This window comes from Lepidochelys olivacea (genome assembly GCF_965140295.1).
Source record: "Lepidochelys olivacea isolate rLepOli2 genome assembly, chromosome: 8".
Taxonomy (NCBI): domain Eukaryota; kingdom Metazoa; phylum Chordata; order Testudines; family Cheloniidae; genus Lepidochelys; species Lepidochelys olivacea.
Window position 1 is genome coordinate 55,312,260 of NC_140418.1, and position 21,984 is coordinate 55,334,243.

Genomic DNA, 21,984 nt, shown 5'->3' on the forward strand with positions numbered 1-21,984 from the left:
CATTCCCTAGGATCATTCAGTCTTGCCATGCAGACCCAAGGATGTATACCTGGCATGAAAAAGCAGCTCTCTCTGAGAGCCTTTTCATTATTATCTGTTGGAGGCATTCCAGCCCGCCCCTTCCTCCCTGCACAGGGCAAACCTAATGGGACACTTCATGACTATGCAAAAGAGGGAATGATTTATTTAGGACTGTGAAATTGCATTTAGTCTCAGCTGCTGCAGAGATCTCTTGGGCTGCCATGCAGGGAAGCTATTTATTGATAGTCTACCAGCCAGATTTAAAAAAGTGTCTTGTTAATGATGGGTAACCCATCAGCTAGAAAAATTTCGTTGCTATCACAGCCTAGGCACCTATCTAGTGATCATCAACAGGGTGGATGTAGATGGTGGAAGTGGTGCCATTTTTCTGTATCACATAATGTATGAACATTTTCAGGTATCCAATCCGAAAAAATTGTTAAATTGCAAAAAGGGCCACAACTCTAAGAAACGTAGTCTGATTTTGACCAAAACTGGCAGAGAGCTGCATTATCAAGTGTATTTAGAAGCTATGTACTTAAAGTAGTACTGTTTTGGAAAATTTGGGAAATATTTAGCCCCATGTGATATACTTTATGCATTTTCACATACATTTTTGCCATCAGTTAAAGCAAAAGTCTGCAGTCATACAACAGTATGAGCTTGTTTGTACCATGTAATTTATCACAATACTTGTCATTCTTTGTAGCATGGAGTGATCTGAGAAAAAAAATTGGCTGCTAGTTTACATTTTATGAATATTGGCTATTGTCCAATGACTCCTTCACTGGCAACTGATATTAACACCGGGCACACCAAGATGAAATATTTTCAGGATATATTCCACTCTCTGGGCCAAAACTGGACCTATGTCGTGTATGGTGAAGCTGCAAATCTACTGCAAAGCACTGTTGATTTAAATGGAGGAATCAAAACAGATTTGACAATGACCACCTTGAGATGGGAGGCATGCATCATGCAGCAAATTTGATGGGTGATACAGCATTTATGGTGCTTCAGCCATGCTCTAAGAGGGAAAGCATATAACCATGGCATTAGAATCCATAAACTTATGAATGAGGTGATGACTTGCTTGAAATGGGTGGCACTTGGCAATTCCTTGAACATTGATGTTCTCCCAGAAGATGAGAAGAGTCACCTCTTGGAGGAAGCTCGAACACACATTGAAGCTTTTGAAGATGTGGCACAGGCACACAGAGAAAACAGAGTGGAAGCACAGAATGCTCTGGCAGACTTGATGAACAGCGCCCAAGCATTGTACCAGCTCATGGACACTTATGTTACCCAAGGGAAAAACTGTTCAGATACGTTTCCATCCTGGGAAAACTAGGTAACACATTGCTCGCAACCACGGATGGATTACATAGCAGCAAAGAGAGGCAAAAACAAGTCCATGGAGCTTGAAACCTTTGCAGAGATGATCCCACTATGACAGTGTAGTCATATGAATTATGCCAGATGGGTTGTGTAAATGTAGCAGAAGCCAGATCTCTGGAGGAGGAGAAGCCAGCTATATATTGTGCCCAAGTTGATAGGAAGCAGTGTACCAGACTGCCAGACTCTTCGGTGGGGTACTTACACCGTGACATGGTCATTGAGCAATCTCTGAACAAGGACTGTAGGAACCATCAGCATCTTTGCACCAAAGATAAGGCTCTGACCAAGGATTACCTGACTGCACGTTTTAAGGCAGCTGTAACAGCTGTGACAAAACAAAGGTGTGGAATACAGCCTTCCATCTCCACAAAGAAGCTACCACAAAACACATGGCTGCCGATTAAATTGCTGTCCAAGGTATTAAAAAGTTGTGCCTGAAAGAATGACAGATCTTTTTAACATTGAACCTGGAACAAGCCCACACAACAGTCACTTTTGAACACTGCAACATCTACTGTGGGCCCACCTGAAAGTGCAGAAGGTTTGTGCATGATCAGAGAGACTGGCACACAATAAATTAAGCTGTTCATAACCAGATGTCTGCAAAGGGCTAAAGAAGACCTCTTTTAGCCCATAGAAAGGCATAATCTGAAATCATTTGGTAGTCTCAACAAAACAATCAAACAAAAGAAGCAATCAGCACAAGTGATAACTATTGATCATCAGATATTCAGCAAGCTGACAGTTTTTGCCCAGTCCAGAGATGTTGATATCCAGTGTTTGATGAGGCATAAGCTGGCACCTGTCCCACTTTCCCTCTTCAACTTGGGTGGATCTCTAAGAAAGATCCAAAAGAGCAACACGCTGTCTTGGCTGGAGAAAAATCTGTCAATGGTTGAGCCACCAGCATCTGATGAGCCAACATCAGCTATTCTTAAACTCAGGATGCTTCTACTGCTGATGTGCAATGATATTGGCAAGTACAAAACTTTTGGAGAGCTGTCTGATCAGCTGCTGCACACTATCGTCAGAATGCAATGTCAATACACTGCTGTTGTTGGTGACAATTATGCAAATGAAGAATCAATCAAATCTGGTGAGAGAGCCCACAGGGGGAATGTCCAAATGCAAGACATTTGGAGCCCCCACTCTGTTTACAGCGTTACCAAGCAATGCTTGCAGATGATATCAAATTCAAAGACTAAATCTAACATTGCAAACTTTCGCAGTGACTGGATCATGGCGTGTGGACAGAGATTGACACCTGGTCATTACATATACCTTGCTGGTGGGTTTCACCACATCGCACGTGCAGTGAAAATAGATTTGAACCAGACTCTCGCAGAACCTGGGTGAACACCTAAATAGGGGACTGTAGAGGGAGTCTCATGCTCCCTGTGGCCCAGTTACTATTTAATTAAAATGGAACAGCTTCAACAAGAGATGAAAAGCCGCCGACACCTGAATAGCCCTTAGTTCAGGGACTGGGGCACTCACATGAGAAAGGGCAGATCCCTATTCAAATCCCTTCTCATCAGGCGGGGTGGGGGGGGGTGCGGGTTGAACTAGAGTCTACCCCATCCCATGTGAGTACTCTAACCACTGGGCTAATGGTTACAAGCAAAAGCTGTTCCTCCTGTCAGGAGACTCCTTACTTGTGAACGTAAGAGCACTTTGAACCTTTGCCTTTAAACAGACATGTTACTTCAGCCTTCATGTTTCTGTTGCACCTGTTGGCATTCCAGATCTCTCTCACAGCAGCACCATGTAGAACCAACAGGAAAGTCTAATAATGCTTGAATTACTGGGTTTTGGAGCTGTGTGTTGGTCTGAGATACATGCCATGTGAATACTACTCCCCCCCCACCCCCAGCTTTGTGCAAAAGAGAAGTGATTCCTTCCCATCCCAAGAACATGTGCGAAATATCAGCTGTGGGGTGTCAGTAACCGAGCTGCATGCTGTCATTTATAAGCTTGCTCCCAGTACCTACAGCATGAGCAGTTTTCAGCAGGAGCCTTTGTGCAGCATAGCTGGGAAAGTATCTGTGCAACAAAGAGATGCAAATACCACCACAAAGATTTGGTGTGCTGCAATGCACTCGGTTGTGACAGTGATGAGTGTAGCAGAAGAGCACTGAACGCATCAGACACAGATTCTGAAGGGGAGTGGAAATGGTTCAGCTATCTGCAAATTACTGAGACTGGTTTTGAGAATAAATATAGCTCTGGTGAGTATTGCATGAGACCTTCAGTAGGTCATAGTTATATGCAAGAGTTATATAAGAGTACACAGTAATACTTTGTTATTTACACAATATATTCACATAGGATATTCTATAGTCCTCCTACTACGAATCATTACTGTTGTAGAAATAGTTTACATGTATTGTCACTGCATTCAGTGACAGTAAGATGATAATTACAGTTATACCACGTGTGCTCTAGGCTTATGTCTCTGGCCGAATAGATAATGTAAAAAATATGTTTTGTAATTAAGGGGTAGGGGGGCTTATTATCTGCACAGAGTCATAAAAATAGCAGACAAAAAAAATCTTCGCTCACATCAGTCCATTCTAATAAATGATGACAGATATTTTGAGGTATTACATGGCGCAAACAAGCTCTTGCTGTCGTGTGACTACAGCCTTTTATTCTAACTGAAGGCAAAAAAGGACAGGAAAATGCACACAAATCATCAGGGGCTAAATATGTCCCAAACTTTTCAAAGCAGTACTATTTTGAGTGCATTGGTGCATTATCAATTTATTTAGAAGGTTTCTGCCAATTTTGGTCAAAATTAAAGTCTGCATTATGGCCCTTTTTGTGATTTTTCATGACTTTTTTCCCATTTGGATGCTGATAACATTTAAACATTACAGCATGTAGGAAAACGGCTTCACTTCCAACATCTACATCCACACTGGTGGGATGACCACCACATATGTGCCTAACGGGGTAGTAATGACATGGTTACCTCTTAGTACCCAAAACTGGGACAGGCTGGTAGACTATGAGGGAAGTCCCTAATGTAGTCAGCCTGGAAAGCTTTCTTTCCTATTAGTATATTATTTTACAGTGACACCGCCCTGGTTCTCTTTTCTAGTAGATCTCCCTGCAATGAAATGCATTAGTGGTGGTGGTATGTGTTGAGAGTGGCAGCAGCTGGAGGTGATGCAGTGCTCACTCTGAGAAATACAGTTTCAATAGTCAGACAGAACTGCAGTGGGAGAGCCAGGCCCAGAGCCTACAAACCACATACGCACATGCTTCGCTTTACTCATCTAATGTTTGCAGGATTGGGCCTTAAGAGTGTCTGGGGGTTTATTTTATTTTTTTGTGGGGGGTGAGGGCAGGGGGGAAGGGGGTCTATCAAAATCACTGGACATTTCTGCAGCTGGGGAGGGGGTGGTTATAGTTGCACATAAAAGGTAAAACCAAATTCTATTCATAAGAACACCCAAAGCCTACCAAACTACACACATACAAAATGCACTAAAAGCACTTTAAGATTGCAAGGACAATCACATTTCCTAGCTGTCAAGTGCCTTACAGTTGCCTATGCTGTAACCCTATTTCAGACCCCTTGCTCATCTGCACTATGCTAGTCTTCAGTTACATGATCACGTCCAATTTCCCCCCCTCACTGGAATCTGAATTATAGTTGCATGGGCAACTAGTAAATGCCAGTTTTACAACTTTCCAAGGGCTTGACTTTGCGACCTAAATAATGTTTTTTAATATAGCTTTTTTGTCATCATAACATGTCCCTGTTCACAAGGGGAAAGTCTGAGAGGACAAAATGCACTGCTGCCAAATCAGAGTCGCATATGGGCATTGCAGCCAGATTTGCCCACATGAGATTTCTTTTCATGCTGGTAACTGTATTATCAATAGTAGAGCACATCACCACTGACTTTGTTTCCTCTCTTTGCAGAGTTAGTCATCCCTGACACTGCTAATGTATTTTATGCCATGAACAGCCAGGTCAACTTTGACTTCATCCTACGGAAAAAAAACTCCCTCGATGGGCAAGTGAAGATGCGGAGCCTATCTAGCTTGACACTTCCCAGAACTGCCAAAAGGGGGTGCTGGACTAACAGACACAGCAAAATCACACTTTGAAGAGAATGAGCTAACACAAAGGAGATTCGGTTTAGAAAAAAGAAAATTCCTTTGATACCATCCAGTATTACAAAGTCATGGAAGATGAAGGTTTCATGGAAAGATTTGAGACTGGAATGCAAAGTGTGCGTTCACTATAGATATAGATAGAGATGAACATCGAGAGAGAGAGACTTATGGGACAGTCACTATGGAAATATATTTTGCACATTGGCCTAGGAAGGTGAGGTCACATATACAGGGAAAAATGGAATTGCCAACCAACCTTGTCTTAAGAATTCCACATAAGCTAAATCTCCTCCTTGGAAAGCAGATTCTCCTTTGTGCCAGTATTACCTAGAACAAGAACTTTAAATTTATTTTTATACATTGGAGAAGAAAACTGTTGCAAATAAATTCCACCTGAATCAAGCAGGAGGATCCGAGCAGCCATCAGCTGAATGAGAACACTAATTTCCAAAGAGTGTGGATGAGCTGATGGCTGGTAATTCTTCACCCTGTCTGATAAGTGTTGCCTCCAGGAGGCGTTCACGTCTGTGAAGAAGAAAGAAGGGTTGAGACCCTCCCAAAATGCTAGTCTAGAGACACAAGGAAGAATGAAATTGTGTGCACGTAGGTTGGTTTCACAGAACTGACAAATAGTTTTTGCAGTTGTTCAAAGCCAGAAAATGGGCCACAGTTGCTTTTGGATGAATGTCATATTTTGTTCATGAGCAAGGCAAGGAAACTCAACCAACATTACTTCTCTAGACTTTGTTCACATCTTAATGCCACTACGGTGTGTTCTTCCTTATGCTTACCTAATCTGTTTAACAGGAATCAAGGCCTTTTGCATGCACAGTTGCAAGTTCTCCAAATTCACTGATATACTTCTTTGTAATGTGCAATCCCTCTTCAGGTGCAGAACTCTACATTAATTCACATTGATTCAGTGAGAGCAACTATATTACCTTGTGTTTTAAAAGTGGCATAAGACAGACATGTTTATTACTCAGTGCCCAAAGTTACCACAGATCTTATAAACTTGTAGCATTATTATACATAATCTTCAACCACCGCCCTCTCTTATATGCTTCTATTAATTGAATAGTTTCCTGACATGGTACATCCTTCCAGATGGAATAAAGAATTTAACCTTCTGTAAAGGCTCCCATAGCTGCTATTCTCTGTGAAACTTTAAATGACGCATTTCTTAACTTGAAGATACAAGTCTCCCTTCAGAACACATGCGTAATTAAAAGGTCACATAAAAGATTTTAATTGAAAGCCATAAATGACACATTGGATTGTAAGCAACACTCACAGAACAGATTGTCTTTTCAGAATACTAGGGTTGGTTAAAATAAACTCAGATCTTGAATTTTATACAAGTCTGGAGCATGTTTTACCAGTTCTGTAGCACTGATTGTCAAAGCTGGGCCTAGATTCAATTACCAAATAGCCATGATGTACCAATAAATGTCTTAAATGGTGTTGGGTCTTTACTATGAAAAGAATTATTATTCCCATTTAAAAGGCAGCTCATTCTCTAGGTCTGGGTATCTTAAATTCAAGTTGTATTTGTGTTTCGGGGATGAATAGGTCCAGTTTTGAACTGAGCCTTAGATGTGTCTGGTGTTGGGTCAGGTTTACAACAGAACTAAAGTTCAGTTTCCTTTGTACTTCAGTAAAGGCAATGCATAAATGTGTTGGTGAGTTTTACAGTATGGTATATAATGCATAGCCCCTCACCCACACAATATAAAGAGCTGCGAATCTGGATTTTATAGTGCCAAGGTTATGTTGTTGAACGTCTTTTCCTTTCTTACAGGGAAAGAAATTGCTGTTGGATAAAAATGGTTTCATTTATTTAAGATGGTCAATTTTAAAAGTAATTTCTCATGAACAAAATGTTTTTGCAGTTCTCCTTCTGCTGATTCTTCGTCAAACCTCTGGTTCTAGCTTCCATTAATATTTCACTGAAATCAGACCATTAGGCATTAGCTTGTGTGTGTTACCTAGCTGGCCCTGGAATATTCAACAGCTGTTAAGGGTCTAGATCAGACATCTATAGCACAGTGGAAAAACAAATCATTTGAAAGAGAACAATCTAAAAATGCTCTTCGGATAACTCAACTGCTGAATGACACCAGCGCGTCTTTTCGGTGCTCCAAAGCGGCTTGGAAAATTCTTGTCGAAAATTTTGACAGAAATGGGGAAAACATACATGTTCGTGATTTATTTCTCCTTCCCTTTTTCCACCCAGCACGAAAGCTGTTTGGAAAATAGGCACAGAAAATGAGTATCTTACCTCTGAGCTACTGGATTGTTCCTTGCTAGAGACTAGTACACAAGCAGGAGCCTTAGGGAAGCTGAGACCCAGCTACTTCCATTAGAGCAGCCAAAGCCCTTTCATAGAATCATTGAACTGAAAAGGAACTCAATAGGTTATCTAGTCCAGTCCCCATGGCAGAACTAAGTATTATCTAGATCATCCCTGAGAGGTGCTTGTTTAACCTGCTCTTTGTGGAATCTCCATCACTGGAGATTTCACAGCCTCCTTAGGCAATTTATTCAAGTGTTTGACTACCATGACAGTTAGGAAGTTTTTCCTAATGTCCAATCTAAACCCCACTTGGTGCAATTTAAGCCCATTGCTTCTTGCCCTGTCCTCAGAGGTTAACAAGAACAATTTTTCTTCCTCCTCCTTGTAACAACCTTTTATATACTTGAAAACTGTTATCATGTTCCCCTCTGTCTTCACTTCTCCAGACTAAACAAACCCAGTTTTTTCAGTCTTTCCTCATAGGTCATGTTTCTACATTTTTGCTGCTTTCCTCTGGACTTTCTCTAACTTGTCCATATCTTTCCTGAAATGTGGTGCCCAGAACTGGACACTATACTCCAGTTGAGGCCTAATCCGCATGGAGCAGAGTGGAAGAATTATTTCTCATGTCTTGCTTACAGCACTCCTGCTAATACAACCCAGAAGGATGTTCACTTTTTTTTGCAACAGTTTTACACTGACTCAGATTTAGCTTGTGGTCCACTATGACTTCCAGATCCCTTTCCACAGTACTCCTTCCTAGGCAGTCATTTCTCATTTTGTATGTGTGCAACTGATTGTTCCATTCTCAGTGGAGTACTTTGCATTTGTCCTTATTGAATTTCATCCTGTTTACCTCAGACTATTTCTCCAGTTTGTCCAGATCATTTTGAATTTTAATCCTATCCTCCAAAGCACTTTGTATCATTCGCAAACTTAGTAAGCGTACTCTGTATGCCATTATCTAAATCATTAATGAAGAGAACGGGACCTAGGACCGATCCCTGCAGGACCCCACTTGATATGCCCTTCCAGCTTGACCGTGAACTACTCTCTGGGAATGGTTTTCCAACCAGTTATGCACCCACCTTACAGTAGCTCCATCTTGGTTGTATTTCCCTAGTTTATTTATGAGGTCACGTGATATATCTTGATTTTAGTAAGGCTTTTGATACTGTTTCACATCTACCATTTGCCCCTCCACAAGGTTTGTTAACCTGTCAAAGAAAGCTATTTGGTTGGTTTGAACACATTGTGTTCAAGACAAATCCATGCTGTTGCTTATCTTATTATCTTCTAGGTGTTTGCAAATAGATTGATTAATTATTTGCTCCATTATCTTTCTGTGTAATGAAGTTAAACTGACTGGTCTGTAATTCCCTCTTTTTATAGGTTGGCATTATATTTGCCCTTTTCCACTTCTCTGGAATCTCACCCGTCTTCCATGACTTTTTGAAGATAATTACTTATGGCTCAGATATCTCTTCAGTCAGCTTCTTGAGTATTGTAGTATATATTTCATCAAGCCCTGGTGATGTGAAGACATCTAACTTATCTAAAGGAGTACTTGTGGCACTTCAGAGACTAACCAATTTATTTGAGCAAAAGCTTTCGTGAGCTACAGCTCATTTCATCAGATGGAAAATACAGTGGGGAGATTTTATATACACAGAGAACATGAAACAATGGGTGTTACCATACACACTGTAACGAGAGTGATCAGGTTACGTGAGCAATTACCAGCAGGAGAGAGAGAAAAAAACAAAACAAAAACAACCTTTTGTAGTGATAATCAAGGTAGGCCATTTCCAGCAGTTGACAAGAACGTGTGAGGAACAGTTGCGGGCGGGGGGGAATAAACATGGGGAAATAGTTTTACTTTGTGTAATGACACATCCACTCCCAGTCTTTATTCAAGCCTATTTTAATGGTGTCCAGTTTGCAAATTAATTCCAATTCAGCAGTCTCTCGTTGGAGTCTGTTTTTGAAGTTTTTTTGTTGAAGAATTGCAACTTTTAGGTCTATAATCGATGACCAGAGAGATTGAAGTATTCGCCGACTGGTTTTTGAAAGTTATAATTCTTGACGTCTGATTTGTGTCCATTTATTCTTTTACGTAAAGACTCTCCGGTTTGGCCAATGTACATGGCAGAGGGGCATTGCTGGCACATGATGGCGTAGATCACATTGGAATTATAACATTCAAAAACCAGTTGGAGAACACTTCACTCTCTCTGGTCACTCGATTATAGACCTAAAAGTTGCAATTCTTCAACAAAAAAACTTCAAAAACAAACTCCAACGAGAGACTGCGGAATTGGAATTAATTTGCAAACTGGACACCATTAAATTAGGCTTGAATAAAGACTGGGAGTGGATGTGTCATTACACAAAGTAAAACTATTTTATTCCACCCCCTCCCCCCACTGTTCCTCACATGTTCTTGTCAACTGCTGGAAATGGCCCACCTTGATTATCACTACAAAAGGTTTTGGGGTTTTTTTTTTTGTTTGTTTTTTGTTTTCTCTCCTGCTGGTAATAGCTCACCTTACCATACAGACTGTAACAAGAGTGATCAGGTAACACCCATTGTTTCGTGTTCTCTGTGTATATAAAATCTCCCCACTGTATTTTCCACTACATGCATCCGATCAAGTGAGCTGTAGCTCATGAAAGCTTACGCTCAAATAAATTTGTTAGTCTCTAAGGTGCCACAAGTACTCCTTTTCTTTTTGCGGATACAGACTAACATGGCTGCTACTCTGAAACCTAACTTATCTATGTAATTTTTAACTTATTCTTTCCCTATTTTAGCCTCTGATCCTACCTCATTTTCACTAGCATTCACTATGTTAGACGTCCAATTGCTATTAACCTTTTTGGTGAAAACTGGAAGAAAAAAGTCATTTAGCACTTCCCCCCCCCCCCCCAATTGAGTAATAGGCCTACCACGTCCTTGCCCTTCCTCTTGCTTCTAATGTGTTCATTAAATGTTTTTCTCAGTCCTTGGAGTAAGATGAGGGAAGGATATATATAAAGATGCATGAAGCAGCATATGGACTCCAGGCAGAAATCCATTTTGGTACATGAGAGAGATGTGGCACTTTGTAAAGCTCCAGCCCCTTTTTCTTCTGTCCCCATGACAGTCCACCTCCGCTCCTGCCCCTTTTTTACCTCCAAAGTTGTCGGGGGGGGGGGGGCGGGGAAGGGGGTTGTGTTGAACTGAGAGCTACTTCAAAATTCAGATCAAGTTTAGTCTGATTATGAAAAACACAACCACAAAACACTACTGCACCCACCCCCAATCAAAGAAAAAGTTTTCTTTGGCTGTAATGCTGCAACCAGCTTAGCAGAGGTGAACCCCTGTGCCTACACAGAGCTCATTAAAAATTATCAGAGCTGTAAGCTCTTAAGGGCAGGGGCTGTCTTGATATTTGTGGTGTGCAGGACTCAGCATGTTCTTAACATGTCCAATAATAATGGGCTGCAATGAGATCTCCAAAAACATGCCACGTTTGAAGTTACTAGCTTCAGCTATTTTTTGACTTACAGCCAGACACGTGTTTTTTTCCTCTTAGATATGTATAATAAAAAACAAGTGCATTAAATTTGCACCTCCTTTCCAAAAAGCCTTTACCTCTGGTTAAGCCAAAGCATGAACAACTGCCTCTAGAAAGGAATTCATTTGAAAGTAATGAGCAACTGCAAAAGGGAAGGGGGAGAAAAGTGTTTATAATAGAAGTGGGAATGCAGTGTCACAGCAGGATGTTCCTGCTCCTAGTCTGCTCGTAAGTAAGTTTGGAAAGTAGCAGTTTGTGGGGAAGAATCAGTTTCATTTTGCAGGGAGAAGAGGTGGGGCCACACTGAGGCATCTAGCTAATAAAATAAGACTCATGAAATTATGCAAAACTTTTTCTTTCCTTTTTCTGAAACTGGCATTTACTGCCCCTGCATCATTCACTGCATAGTAATGAAAGGAACTGAAAACATTCTTGATGGATCAGTAAAAGTTTTGTTTTTAATAAAATACTCTCACCTTACTTTACCTACTCAAGCAGCTACACCATTCAACAGATGTGCTTAACTGAGATTGCGCTGCACCAAGCTGAGAGCGCCATCTTAACCACCTGGGCCCCCATCTGATTTCCTTTCTTCAGAAACAAGGTCTGTTCTATACAGCTGAGGCTGTGACACACGTTGCCTGCCAAGCAGAAGCCTCACCTGCCAAAATGTAACAAGCAATCTTACACGCCTTGTCTCCTCATCCCCAGCCTGGGGCAGAGACCAGGGGTTCCCAAACGTCTTTCTCCTGTGGCACACCTGTGCAGTGGCAATAAGCACAACAGTCCACTATTAACACCTTGTGAGGAAAATTACTAATTATTATATACATGGATACTATATGTACCAACAGGGGGCCAGTACTCATGGGGTACATCATTCTACTGCCCTTCTGAGCCTGGCCCTTCTGAGCCTGGCCTGAGCGCAGGTGCCACCCCTCCTCCCCACTGGCAGTGTGCCCCATGATGCCCAGCACCCAGAGTTGCCAGGCATCCTGACCAGATGCTAAACATCTGGTTACCTGCAGTAACCAGCCTCTGCCACCGGGGGTGGGGGCAGGAAGAGCAGCAGCTGTAGTGGAGCCTGGAGGAGCAGATCTGTTTAGGAGCTGCTGCTCTTCCTGCCCCCAGCCTGACGGAGAGAACTGGCTGGCTCCAAAGTAAGTAGTGGGGCCGTCTGGGGGTAACCTGTCTGCCCCTGCCCCAATGTGCCCTGATTTCCCCAGCCCCTTGCTCCAGGGACCCCCTGCCTTTGCCCTGCTGTGCCCCAATTTCCCCTCCCTGGCCTCTCGCTCCAGGGACCAACCAACCTTGCTGTGCCCCAATTTCCCCACTCCAGGGACCAACACCCCACCCTGCCTGTGCCCTGATTGCCCCAGCTCCCTCACTCCAGGGACCTCCCACCCCACTGTGCCCCAAGTTCTGGGGTGAGGCAATCGGGCAGACAGGCTCCGCATCAGCTCCTCCCAGCTCAGCTCTGCAGGTGAGTCCCAGGGGATGGGGAAACAGAGCAATGGGGTGGGGGGTGGGGTGGGAAGGAGGGAGAGAGAGAGATGGGGGTGGGGCAGGGGTGTTTGTTTTTTCAGGGATTAGAAAGTTGGCAACCCTACCCGCACCCCTTCCCTTGCAGAATTAAGGCAAACTCCCTGACTTTACCCTGCCCCAGATCGAGCCAAAGCACCATGTCCCTCCTTACCATCAGCAAGGTGACACAGAGGGAGGAGGGGTGGCTGAGGGCCAGTGGTGTTGCCTCTCACCGGTGGCAGGCGTGGCACATTCTGCTCAGCCCTGGGACCACCACAGCACCAGCTTGCCCAGGTCTCCTGCAGCAGGCGGAGAGCACCTCCCCCTCCCCCACGAGCTGGGAGGGGAGACACTGAGAAAGGAAACAGAACCGGTTACCCCAGTTAGCTCAGGGGCTCAGCCCCAGAGACACCCCCTGGGGCAGAAGTGTGTGGGGTGGGGTTTGATCCAAGATGGCTCACAAAGCCAGCTCATTGTGGGGGAGGGCAGAAGCAGCATTAATGGTGTTTCAGAGGGGGATGAGGCAGTTGGGGGGTGAGGTGTAGGAATGCCATGTATCGGGGGGGGCAGGGGACTCCTGGGCTTGGCAGGGACACCCTCTGGGACACCCTCTACATCTGCCCCCCCCTTCAACTGTCACGCCTGCCAGCGGACCACCCCAGAGTCTGTGTTGCGGCCAGCTTTGGGAACCCCTGCAGCAGCGACCAGTGTAATAAGCTCACGGCAGCCAAACGCAGCCAAAGAACAGTAGCACGCAAGAAAGCAAGTGTGCTTTACAGCAGGGGTTCGGAACCTTTTTCTTTCTGAGGGCCCAGCAGGGGATCAGGTGGGTGGACTCGGGGCTCCAGACCAGGGGCGGGGCGGGGGGCCTGGGACATAGGCATAGTTTGACTTCTATTTCGGGGGGGGGGGGGGGCAAAGGGCCGGCAGGGATCAAGCCAGCTCCGCACAGCAGGGTCCAGAGAGGGAGCGGCATCTCCACCCCCTGACTCACCTCTGCAGGCCACCCAGCCTTTCTGGGTTGGGGGGAAATGCAACCAAAAACTTTTACTCAAAGCAGTGAATGCAGCTAAAAAAAGTTTGAAAACTGCTCCAGGGGTAGTGAGGGGCTGTGTGCAGGCCGGGGGCGGGGGAAGCTCAGGCTTCAGGGAAGGGGGTAGCTTGGGGCTGTGTGGAGGCGGGGGGGGGTAGCTGAGAGTTCAGAGAGGTGGGTAGGTTGGGGCTGTGTGCAGGCAGGGGGGTAGCTTGGGGCTGTGCAGGGGTGGGGGGGTAGCTCAGGGTGCAAGGAAGGGGGTAGCTAGGTGCTGTGTGAAGGCAGGGGAGTAGCTCAGGGTGTAGGGAGGGGGTGGCTAGGGGTGTGTGCGTGCTGGGGGTTCCTGACCAATGGAGCTGTGGAGTCGGCGCTCGGGATGGGGGCAGTGTGTGGAGAGAGACCCCCCCTTGGCCGCCCCTCCACCTAGGAGCTGGGCATGCCACTTCCAGGAGTGGCGCGGAGCCAGGACAGGTAGGGAGCCTGCCTTAGCCCCTCTGCACCGCTGGCCTTTTAGCGGCCTATTAAAATCTCCCAGATTGGTTTCAGTAGCCTCTGGGAGCTCAATGCCGATGCTGGGAGACTCCCAGCCAATCCGGGAGGGTTGGTAACCCTCCCTTCTGGAGACTATGTCCCAGCCAGCTGGCTTCATGGCCATGCTCCTTCTCTGTGAGCAACAAGGACCAATGCTGCCTATTTCAGCGGTGACCATGTTATCAGAGCTAATGCTTAGAGCACCGTTCCACCTCTCTGACAGTTGCTTTCTCTTCTCTGCTACCTAGCCCCAAGAACCCTCATCTACCCCCATATACACACACACACTTATGCAAATACTGAACACGTACAATGGAGATGTGCCAAACCGGGGACTTTCCGTCTGCAAAGTGTCCTTCCCCTTGTGGTTTCCAGGGATTGCTCCCGTCTAAAGCAGTGTTACCGCTGAATTGAAGAGAAATGGCTATTTTCACAATGAGAAGCATGCTAATATCAGCATTTCCATATGCTTCCTGGGCGAAGCCACCTAGTCCTATACTCAAAACCTGCCCCGTTTCTGAGGGAAGCATGTGAAATCTTTGTGACACTGTGTTCACATCCATAATGAAATGTGAAAGAACCTGAATTCTTGCACAGTTTTCCCTTTCTAGCCCTGGCTACTTTAAAACTGATGTTCTCCAAGTGGGCTTGCACAAAAGGCCTGCTCCTGCTCCCGCACTGAAGTCCATGTCAAGATTCGTATTGACTTCCGTGGGTCAAAGCAAAGCCCCTTCCGATGAGCTGCAGCACCACCATGTTCTGCGTGTTTATATTTTTCAAATGGTGCTTTTAAAAAAGCAGATCAGAAGGCAAGCATTGTCTCGCTGAACAGTGCCACCTGCTGGCCAGCCAGGCTCAAAATGGAGGTCAGGTCTGCCCTGTGGGCTGGAGAATAAAGACCTGATTATGGGAATGGAGGCTTTTTAAAAAGGGCAAAACAACACTTAATTTGTGCCAGGGCTTGGTAGTTCGTAGCCCTGGCACCTCTGGGCTTGCTGCATCAGTTATGAATGCAAAAAAATTGCTCAAGCCCCAGCATCTAATTGCTTGAGCTCTGGCACCTATTTCATTACAAATTAAGTATTAGGGGAAAAAACCCCAAATAATTCACTATGGCCCAAGGATGACCCACAATCCTTATTCCACATGAGCCTAGTTTCATGACTTTCTTCAGCTTGGGGTGTTGACAAGGCTGCACCACATAGGGTAGTTGTGGATCATGTGTTTGTGGTTAGGGGCCAGGGGAACAGGCTCACAAAATCTTAAATCCATGATGGAGTTGGTTAAGTGCAAGCGTCCCACTGAGAGTCAGATCAGGCTCCAAAATGTTGTAGCTATGATCTTTGTGTAAGCAGTGTCAGGATGAGCTCCACCCTGACATCTGGTGGTGAGGTGTGGCAAGTTGTGGAAAAGAACTTCAGGGGCCGATCTCATTTGCATAGACACACCCACCACGCCTAGAATGAGACCATAGCTGCCCAAACGGTCACTTTGGCTGCTGTGGGATCCCCAGTGTCTCTGTTATTGGGGCAGGAAGAATAAATTGTTATTACCCTGATTATGGGAACTGTGCTTGGAACTGTACATGGCCTTTTATTATGATGGAGGGACTCGCCATCAACTAAGTAGCACTCGCTAGGCAAGGGTCATGGGTTCCAAAACTGTGTGAATGGAGAGAGGCTGGGGACAAGTATTAATACTTGGTGGCATGGGCCCCTTGGTGAGGGCCTTACATGCTAATTGCACTTCCTCCTCTCTCCACCGTGGAATATCAGAGCTAATTTTGATTTCATTAGAAGTCTAGTTATAGGCTGCTGAGCTCACTTTGGGCTGACAGTGCACCAGCACTGGGGCTCCCCTACTACAAGCTGAATTCACCTAAGAGCTGAAATCACTGAGTGTTGTGTTAAGTAGTGGGGGAGCCTGAAGATATATTGTGGAGCAGTTTGCGGGGCGGCTGGAGTGCCTTGTGGACTGGCTGGTGAAGCAGTTCGACGCGGAGCAGTTTGTGGATGGCAGGAGCTGCTTGTGGGCCGTGGAGCGAAGGAGTTTGTGGGGCGGCTGGCGGAGCGGAACGCAGCTGAGCAAAGGAGTTCGTGGGGCAGCTGGCGGAGCAAAGCTATGGAGCTATGGGGCGGTCAGTGTCAGATCATGTAAGGTGCCTCTTACCCCCATCCCATCTCCACCCAGGTTGGGAGGTAAAGCTCTGCAGATAAACTTTCGAACTCTGGGGCTGCCCTGACCAGGAACAGAGACTTTTGGGTCATTGGACTTTTGGGACTTTGGGATTGCTGGACTCAAGAACCAAAGGGAAAAGGGCATGCCCCAATTTGCTTGGGGTGGGTTTTTTTTGTTTGCTCATGGGTTGTGTTATGAATCCTGTTGGTGGTGTTTCCCCAACATAATGCCACATTGTTTCTCTCTGTTATTAAAAGGCTTTTTGCTACACTCAGACTATGTGCTTGCGAGAGGGGAAATATTGCCTCTTGGAGGCGCCCAGCGGGGGAGGTATATATTTGTCCCAGGTCACTGGGTGGGGGCTCGAGCTGGTTTGCATTGTGTTATTGGAATGGATCCCCTAGATATTGAACCCAGCCCTTGTTGCTGCCAACTCTGACGGGCAGAAGGGTTACATTTGTGTCTCTTTGTTATCTTTTTGTGCCTTATTTCAACACGACTGTGAAAATGCCCCAAAGCAGCATGGCAGACCCCCAGCCCTGCTCACCCAGCATTCTCAGTCCAAGAGCTCCATGTAAATTGAGACTCCACACAGCTAATCATCTTGCATCCAGTTCTATGTATTATCAGACCTGCTGATAGACAGTAACATGTCTTCTTTAGGAGAGAGCACAACATTATCAGCAATTATTAAAAAAACGAAAACCAACCACACGCTCCAATGTACAGCTCATCCAGAAAGTGAAACAATCTCTTTAGATTTTAGGCCAGGAGGATTTTTTTTCCCCCCAACTTTGTGTTGTACAGAAAAAGATCTAAATCTACATCAGCTAAATCTAAGAAGTGTAGCACACGATCACCTGCCTTATGGGACACTTTAAAAAACAACAACATGACTTACTATGCTGACATCTTACCCAATACTGAGTATATCAGAACTCATCCAAAACAGAACAAGCTCACTCCTCACATTTAAAAATATATAAAAGGCAAGTTGCCTTTTTTGTCCTGCAATATACAATTCTAATGCAGCCATCCAACAAAGAACAGCAGACTTGACACCATTAACATTTTCATGGTTTTCTTTTTAAAGGGACACTGTCAAGTAGTTTAGGCCCAAACCTATCAGTGAGGAAACTGAAATAGTTTTTTATTATATTAATTGGGAAGGAAACCCAAAAGGTTTGTAGCCAAGAAACAGGAAGTGAAACTGACCATTAACAGGAAGTAGCGCTGGCTGATTTAGTTTCACTGTTCAGTGTGAATGAAACAAATTAAAAAAAAAAAAGAAAAAGAAAACGAAGAGCATAAGTGGCAAAAAGCACAATGGATTTTAAAATAGATTATTAAAACTGAAACAGCTAAGGTGTCAGTTTAGGAGGTTGCAGACACATCTCAGGAGACTGTGACCATCCTCTCTTTCCTTATGGCTAGATGGGATGGGAGGGGTGTATTGAAACGTAGGAGAGAGGACTCCTGAAACTATTTTGTATTGCAATGTGAAGTGGGGACTCATGTTATGGAAGAGGTGTAGATAGCAACACAGATGAGGCCATTTTTGAAGTCGTGATCTTGACAGTGATCCTTTAAAACACACACACACACACACACACTTGCAGCTTCTCTCAGAGAATGGGGTTAAAAAAACGCAAATCAACAACAGTTAATGTTATGCAGCAGCACAGTGACAACTATCTGGAAAGGACTTACACGTGTCCACCTCAGAACCCCTATATATATTAATCTTTATAAATACAGTATTCTACACCAGGAACTGTAGAAAGACGTCATTCAAGGACATTTTGTAATTACTAGTGTCAACTCAGTGCGCCATGGAGCCAACTCGCCACTCCACAGAGGTTTCAAAGTTACGAACCCTTGTGAGAATGGACTGGAGTTTACGATACGCTTTTTAGAAGTCTTTTTTTTTTCTGCCAATCTGGAACGTTCTGGTTCAAGCCCCTCCCCCCACTCCCTTTCCCAAAAAATAGAGATTGGTTAGGTTAAGTCAGTCATATCCAATCAATTTGCTTTGCCACTAAAGACGGCGAGAAGGAGACCACACTGACGTCTCTAGAAGCTTCTAGATGAAAGCTAAATTGTGAGGCAGGTTCTGCTGTTGTTGTCAGAGTCACTTAGGAAGGGGGGCAGTCATAGCTCATCCCTGGACAACGACGCATCGAGAGATGGCTGGGGGGCCAAGGCATCTTTGTTCTGGGCATCACTGTGGATCTGGCCCTGTTGCCGGGACTTCCAGGAATGGGCTCTGTCCCAGTCAGTCGACATGGTCTCATTGTCCCAGATGGTGGATGTCTCTGTGTCACTGAGATAACCCGGCTGCCCAGTGTAATGGGTGGGATAAACAAGCAAGGGCTCTGCTGAGAAGGCCTTCAAGTCTCTGGACTCATAGTATTCCTTGTACTTCTCTCTAAAGAAAGGAAAACAAATATCATTAGCAGAAATAAGTCTTGCTCAGCACCACTGTGTTTGCTTTGCCTTTCCATGGGTTATGAGCCAATCTACTGAGCTAGGACTAGTCAGTAGAGTTAGATGCTCCTCGCAGGGTGAAACCTGGGCAAATGATTGAAGGCTTGAGATGAACTGAACAGTGAGGACACTATTAGTCCTTTTGGAAAAGTGATTTTTATACAATAACATAAAGGATCCTAAAGAATGACAAAGTATTTCAGAAACCATGCACTTCACCTGCCACTAGGGAGCAACCACCTCTGAAGCAGGACCCTGCAGCTATTTGAATAGCAACACTCTATGAGAGAACAGGACAGGAAGCATACCGGATCCATCTGGAAATTCTACTGGGACTGTAGCCCCAGTCTTGCAGAGATACCTGGATATGTGAGTTGGCATTTGGAATTCAACTGCTGGGCCCCTGTATCATTTCTTATTTGCACTGTTGGGGTGCGATTTTTAGATGAGTTCAGGGGTGGCCTAACTCTGCTCCCACTGAAATCAATGGTAATGCTCCCATCAACTCCAATGGGAGCAAAGTTAGGCCAAGAAATAACAAAGGCTTTGTCTATACTAGCAGTTGTCTTAAAATCTCCCTCTATGGCATCGCTACCGCACATGACTTACTTTGCCATTGCTTGCAAAGTGGTCAACTGGCCACTGGCGTTTTAAGCGCCACAACTTCCAATCCCATCTAGACCTGTTCTGGGCAACCCAATGGTTAGTCAATGGCAGCCTGTCTGCATTAGTGCTCCCAGCGTCCCTACCACCAGAGAAGCTGCTACTGATGCAGATGAGGCCGAAGAGTGTACCCTGCTACCACAGAGTAAGTGGTGTGGCCAATTAGGAGAACTGGGTGTTGGAGGAGAACAAAGGCCTGTCTCAGATATGTTATCAGAGGATCACTAAGACTGTATACAGGACTAGAAGACAACTGTCAGAGGGACACTGCAGTACCTGTTGGAAGCAGGGACCAATGATGTGGCTCCCCAAATTCTTTTGGGGAGATGTCATAATGGGTAACTAGACTCTGGAAACAAGGTTAGGGGGAGCTTTAGGTGAGAATTAAGAAAAACCCTTGTTTTCTTACAAAACAAGGCGATCCACCCTTGAAAACAGATTCCTCCCGTATCTTGAGACCCACATCACTTTCCGGGGCTCTGAGGGAGAGCCTTGCAGAGCTTTCCCCGCAAAGAGAGAGACAATGTTGATAAGTCTGGCTGGGAGCTGGTTAAAAGATGTGACTTCTCCCTGCCCCACACACCTTTGAAATGAAAACCCTGGATTCTGCAACACAGCGAAGTAGGAAGGTGCCATGTAGATTCTGAAAAGGCCCTAAAAGCAGGGTTTTGAAAAGAAAGGCTCTGAGTTGCACAGAGATCTTTTCCAGGCCTATGCCAGGTAAGGTATTCCAAAGTAGACACTATCTACATAATCATAATAATACACCTATATAGTTACTTCCAATCAGAGATTACTAGCTGCTTCAAAAGTATGAATTTATGAATCCCAAAAGACCACTCCGAGGTAGGATATTATTACATAAATTCAGGCACAGAAAGGTCCGGAGATTTGCTCAACATCTCCAGCAGCACTGGCAATATCCAAGAATCATAATATCCAGTCCTCTGCTCCGCCTACTAGGTTATGCTATGGAGATGCACTGTACAAACAGCAACGCAACGTCCAGTTTAAGATCAGTTAGCAAGGTACAGCTCACGCAAAGCCAGCTGGCTTTCCAAGCAAGGAAGGGTTTTTACTTACACAGGGTGCTTGTTGTACATGATCGGCAGGAATTCATCGACCGGCAGCATCTTGCTAAAAGGTTCAGCCCCAATTAATTTCTGAGCCCCTTCAAAGGAGATTGCATACCCCAGGGTCCAGTAAGAGTAATCTGCTTCCACAAGGTTCATTACATTAGGAACTGCCTTCTCGGGGCGCTGCACCTGCATCCTTTTCCGACCAATGTAGCTGGAGGGGAGAAAAACCCACCGCAGTGAAAACTAAGGCCTGTTTCCATGATCAGCTCTGCAGTGCAATTATACTGGAACTGGGACATCAGGCATTCCCACTTCAACCAGGGCTGAGCAAAGGCCTTTTAAGTCAGTGGGAGTTTTTCCATTGACATCACTGGACCATGGATCAGGTCCAAAGTGCACCTACAAGTCAAATGCTTCTCCTGGAATTCTCCAGTGCCACAACTGCCTGTGTTTTTAACCCAGAGTTGCAGTCCAAGGAGACTACAGGTCCCAAAACCAATGCGCCATCCTGACCCAAGCAAGGATTTGAATTCGCTATGGTGCGTACCCAGTGAGGTGCTAGAGGCCTCTCAGGAGCCTCTTGTTAAAACTCCATCATCCTACAGACAGGAGGGTTGGGGTAATTCCCCAGCCATATCCCTTCTCTGGATGAAGCCCAGATAAATCAGTGCCACCAGAGACGGCTTATCCCTTATAACAATACATCTGAAGAGAAAACGTTTTGCTTTTGGACTGTCACAGGCACTGATCCAGGGACCCACACAACCTGAGTGCCAGAAAGCACCAAACAGCCGGAGGATTATAAAAACTGCCTGGGGGAGGAGCCCCCTAGAAGGTCTTCTCCCCCTTCTTCAGCTGGCCAGTTCGAAAACTCTGCTCCCTTGGCAGTGAACGTGGAATTGTTTTCAGAAACAGGACAAAGATTTCCAGCTCAGTCTGTTTGCTGGCTAGACGGTGCCATTCTCCTCTTGCTTCTCTTTGTGAGAATGAGTATGTATTTAAATGACTAAACAAAAGGGTTCAAATACCCTGTTCTCACAGTGAGAACATGCACCCTGTGTCATGGGAATTAGTTCAGAGTGG

The 21,984-nt window shown here is 45.0% G+C and overlaps 2 protein-coding genes across 7 annotated transcripts in view; one reads left to right on the forward strand and one right to left on the reverse strand.

Moving 5' to 3' along the window:
• The window catches only part of RGL1 (ral guanine nucleotide dissociation stimulator like 1), a 117,960-nt gene extending 110,947 nt beyond the window's left edge, over positions 1–7,013 (forward strand). For all 5 annotated transcript variants that reach the window (XM_084636284.1, XM_084636285.1, XM_084636283.1 and 2 more), the window contains one exon: positions 5,354–7,013. In XM_084636284.1, coding sequence (XP_084492410.1) covers positions 5,354–5,541 — 188 coding nt within the window. In that variant the 3' untranslated portion in view covers positions 5,542–7,013. The remainder of the gene's footprint in view (positions 1–5,353) is intronic.
• A 10,258-nt stretch (positions 7,014–17,271) lies between these two features.
• COLGALT2 (collagen beta(1-O)galactosyltransferase 2) overlaps positions 17,272–21,984 on the reverse strand; it is an 86,587-nt gene continuing 81,874 nt past the window's right edge. For both annotated transcript variants that reach the window (XM_084637558.1, XM_084637559.1), the window contains 2 exons: positions 20,906–21,112; positions 17,272–19,100 (listed from right to left, as the gene is read on the reverse strand). In XM_084637558.1, coding sequence (XP_084493684.1) covers positions 18,824–19,100; positions 20,906–21,112 — 484 coding nt within the window. In that variant the 3' untranslated portion in view covers positions 17,272–18,823. The remainder of the gene's footprint in view (positions 19,101–20,905; positions 21,113–21,984) is intronic.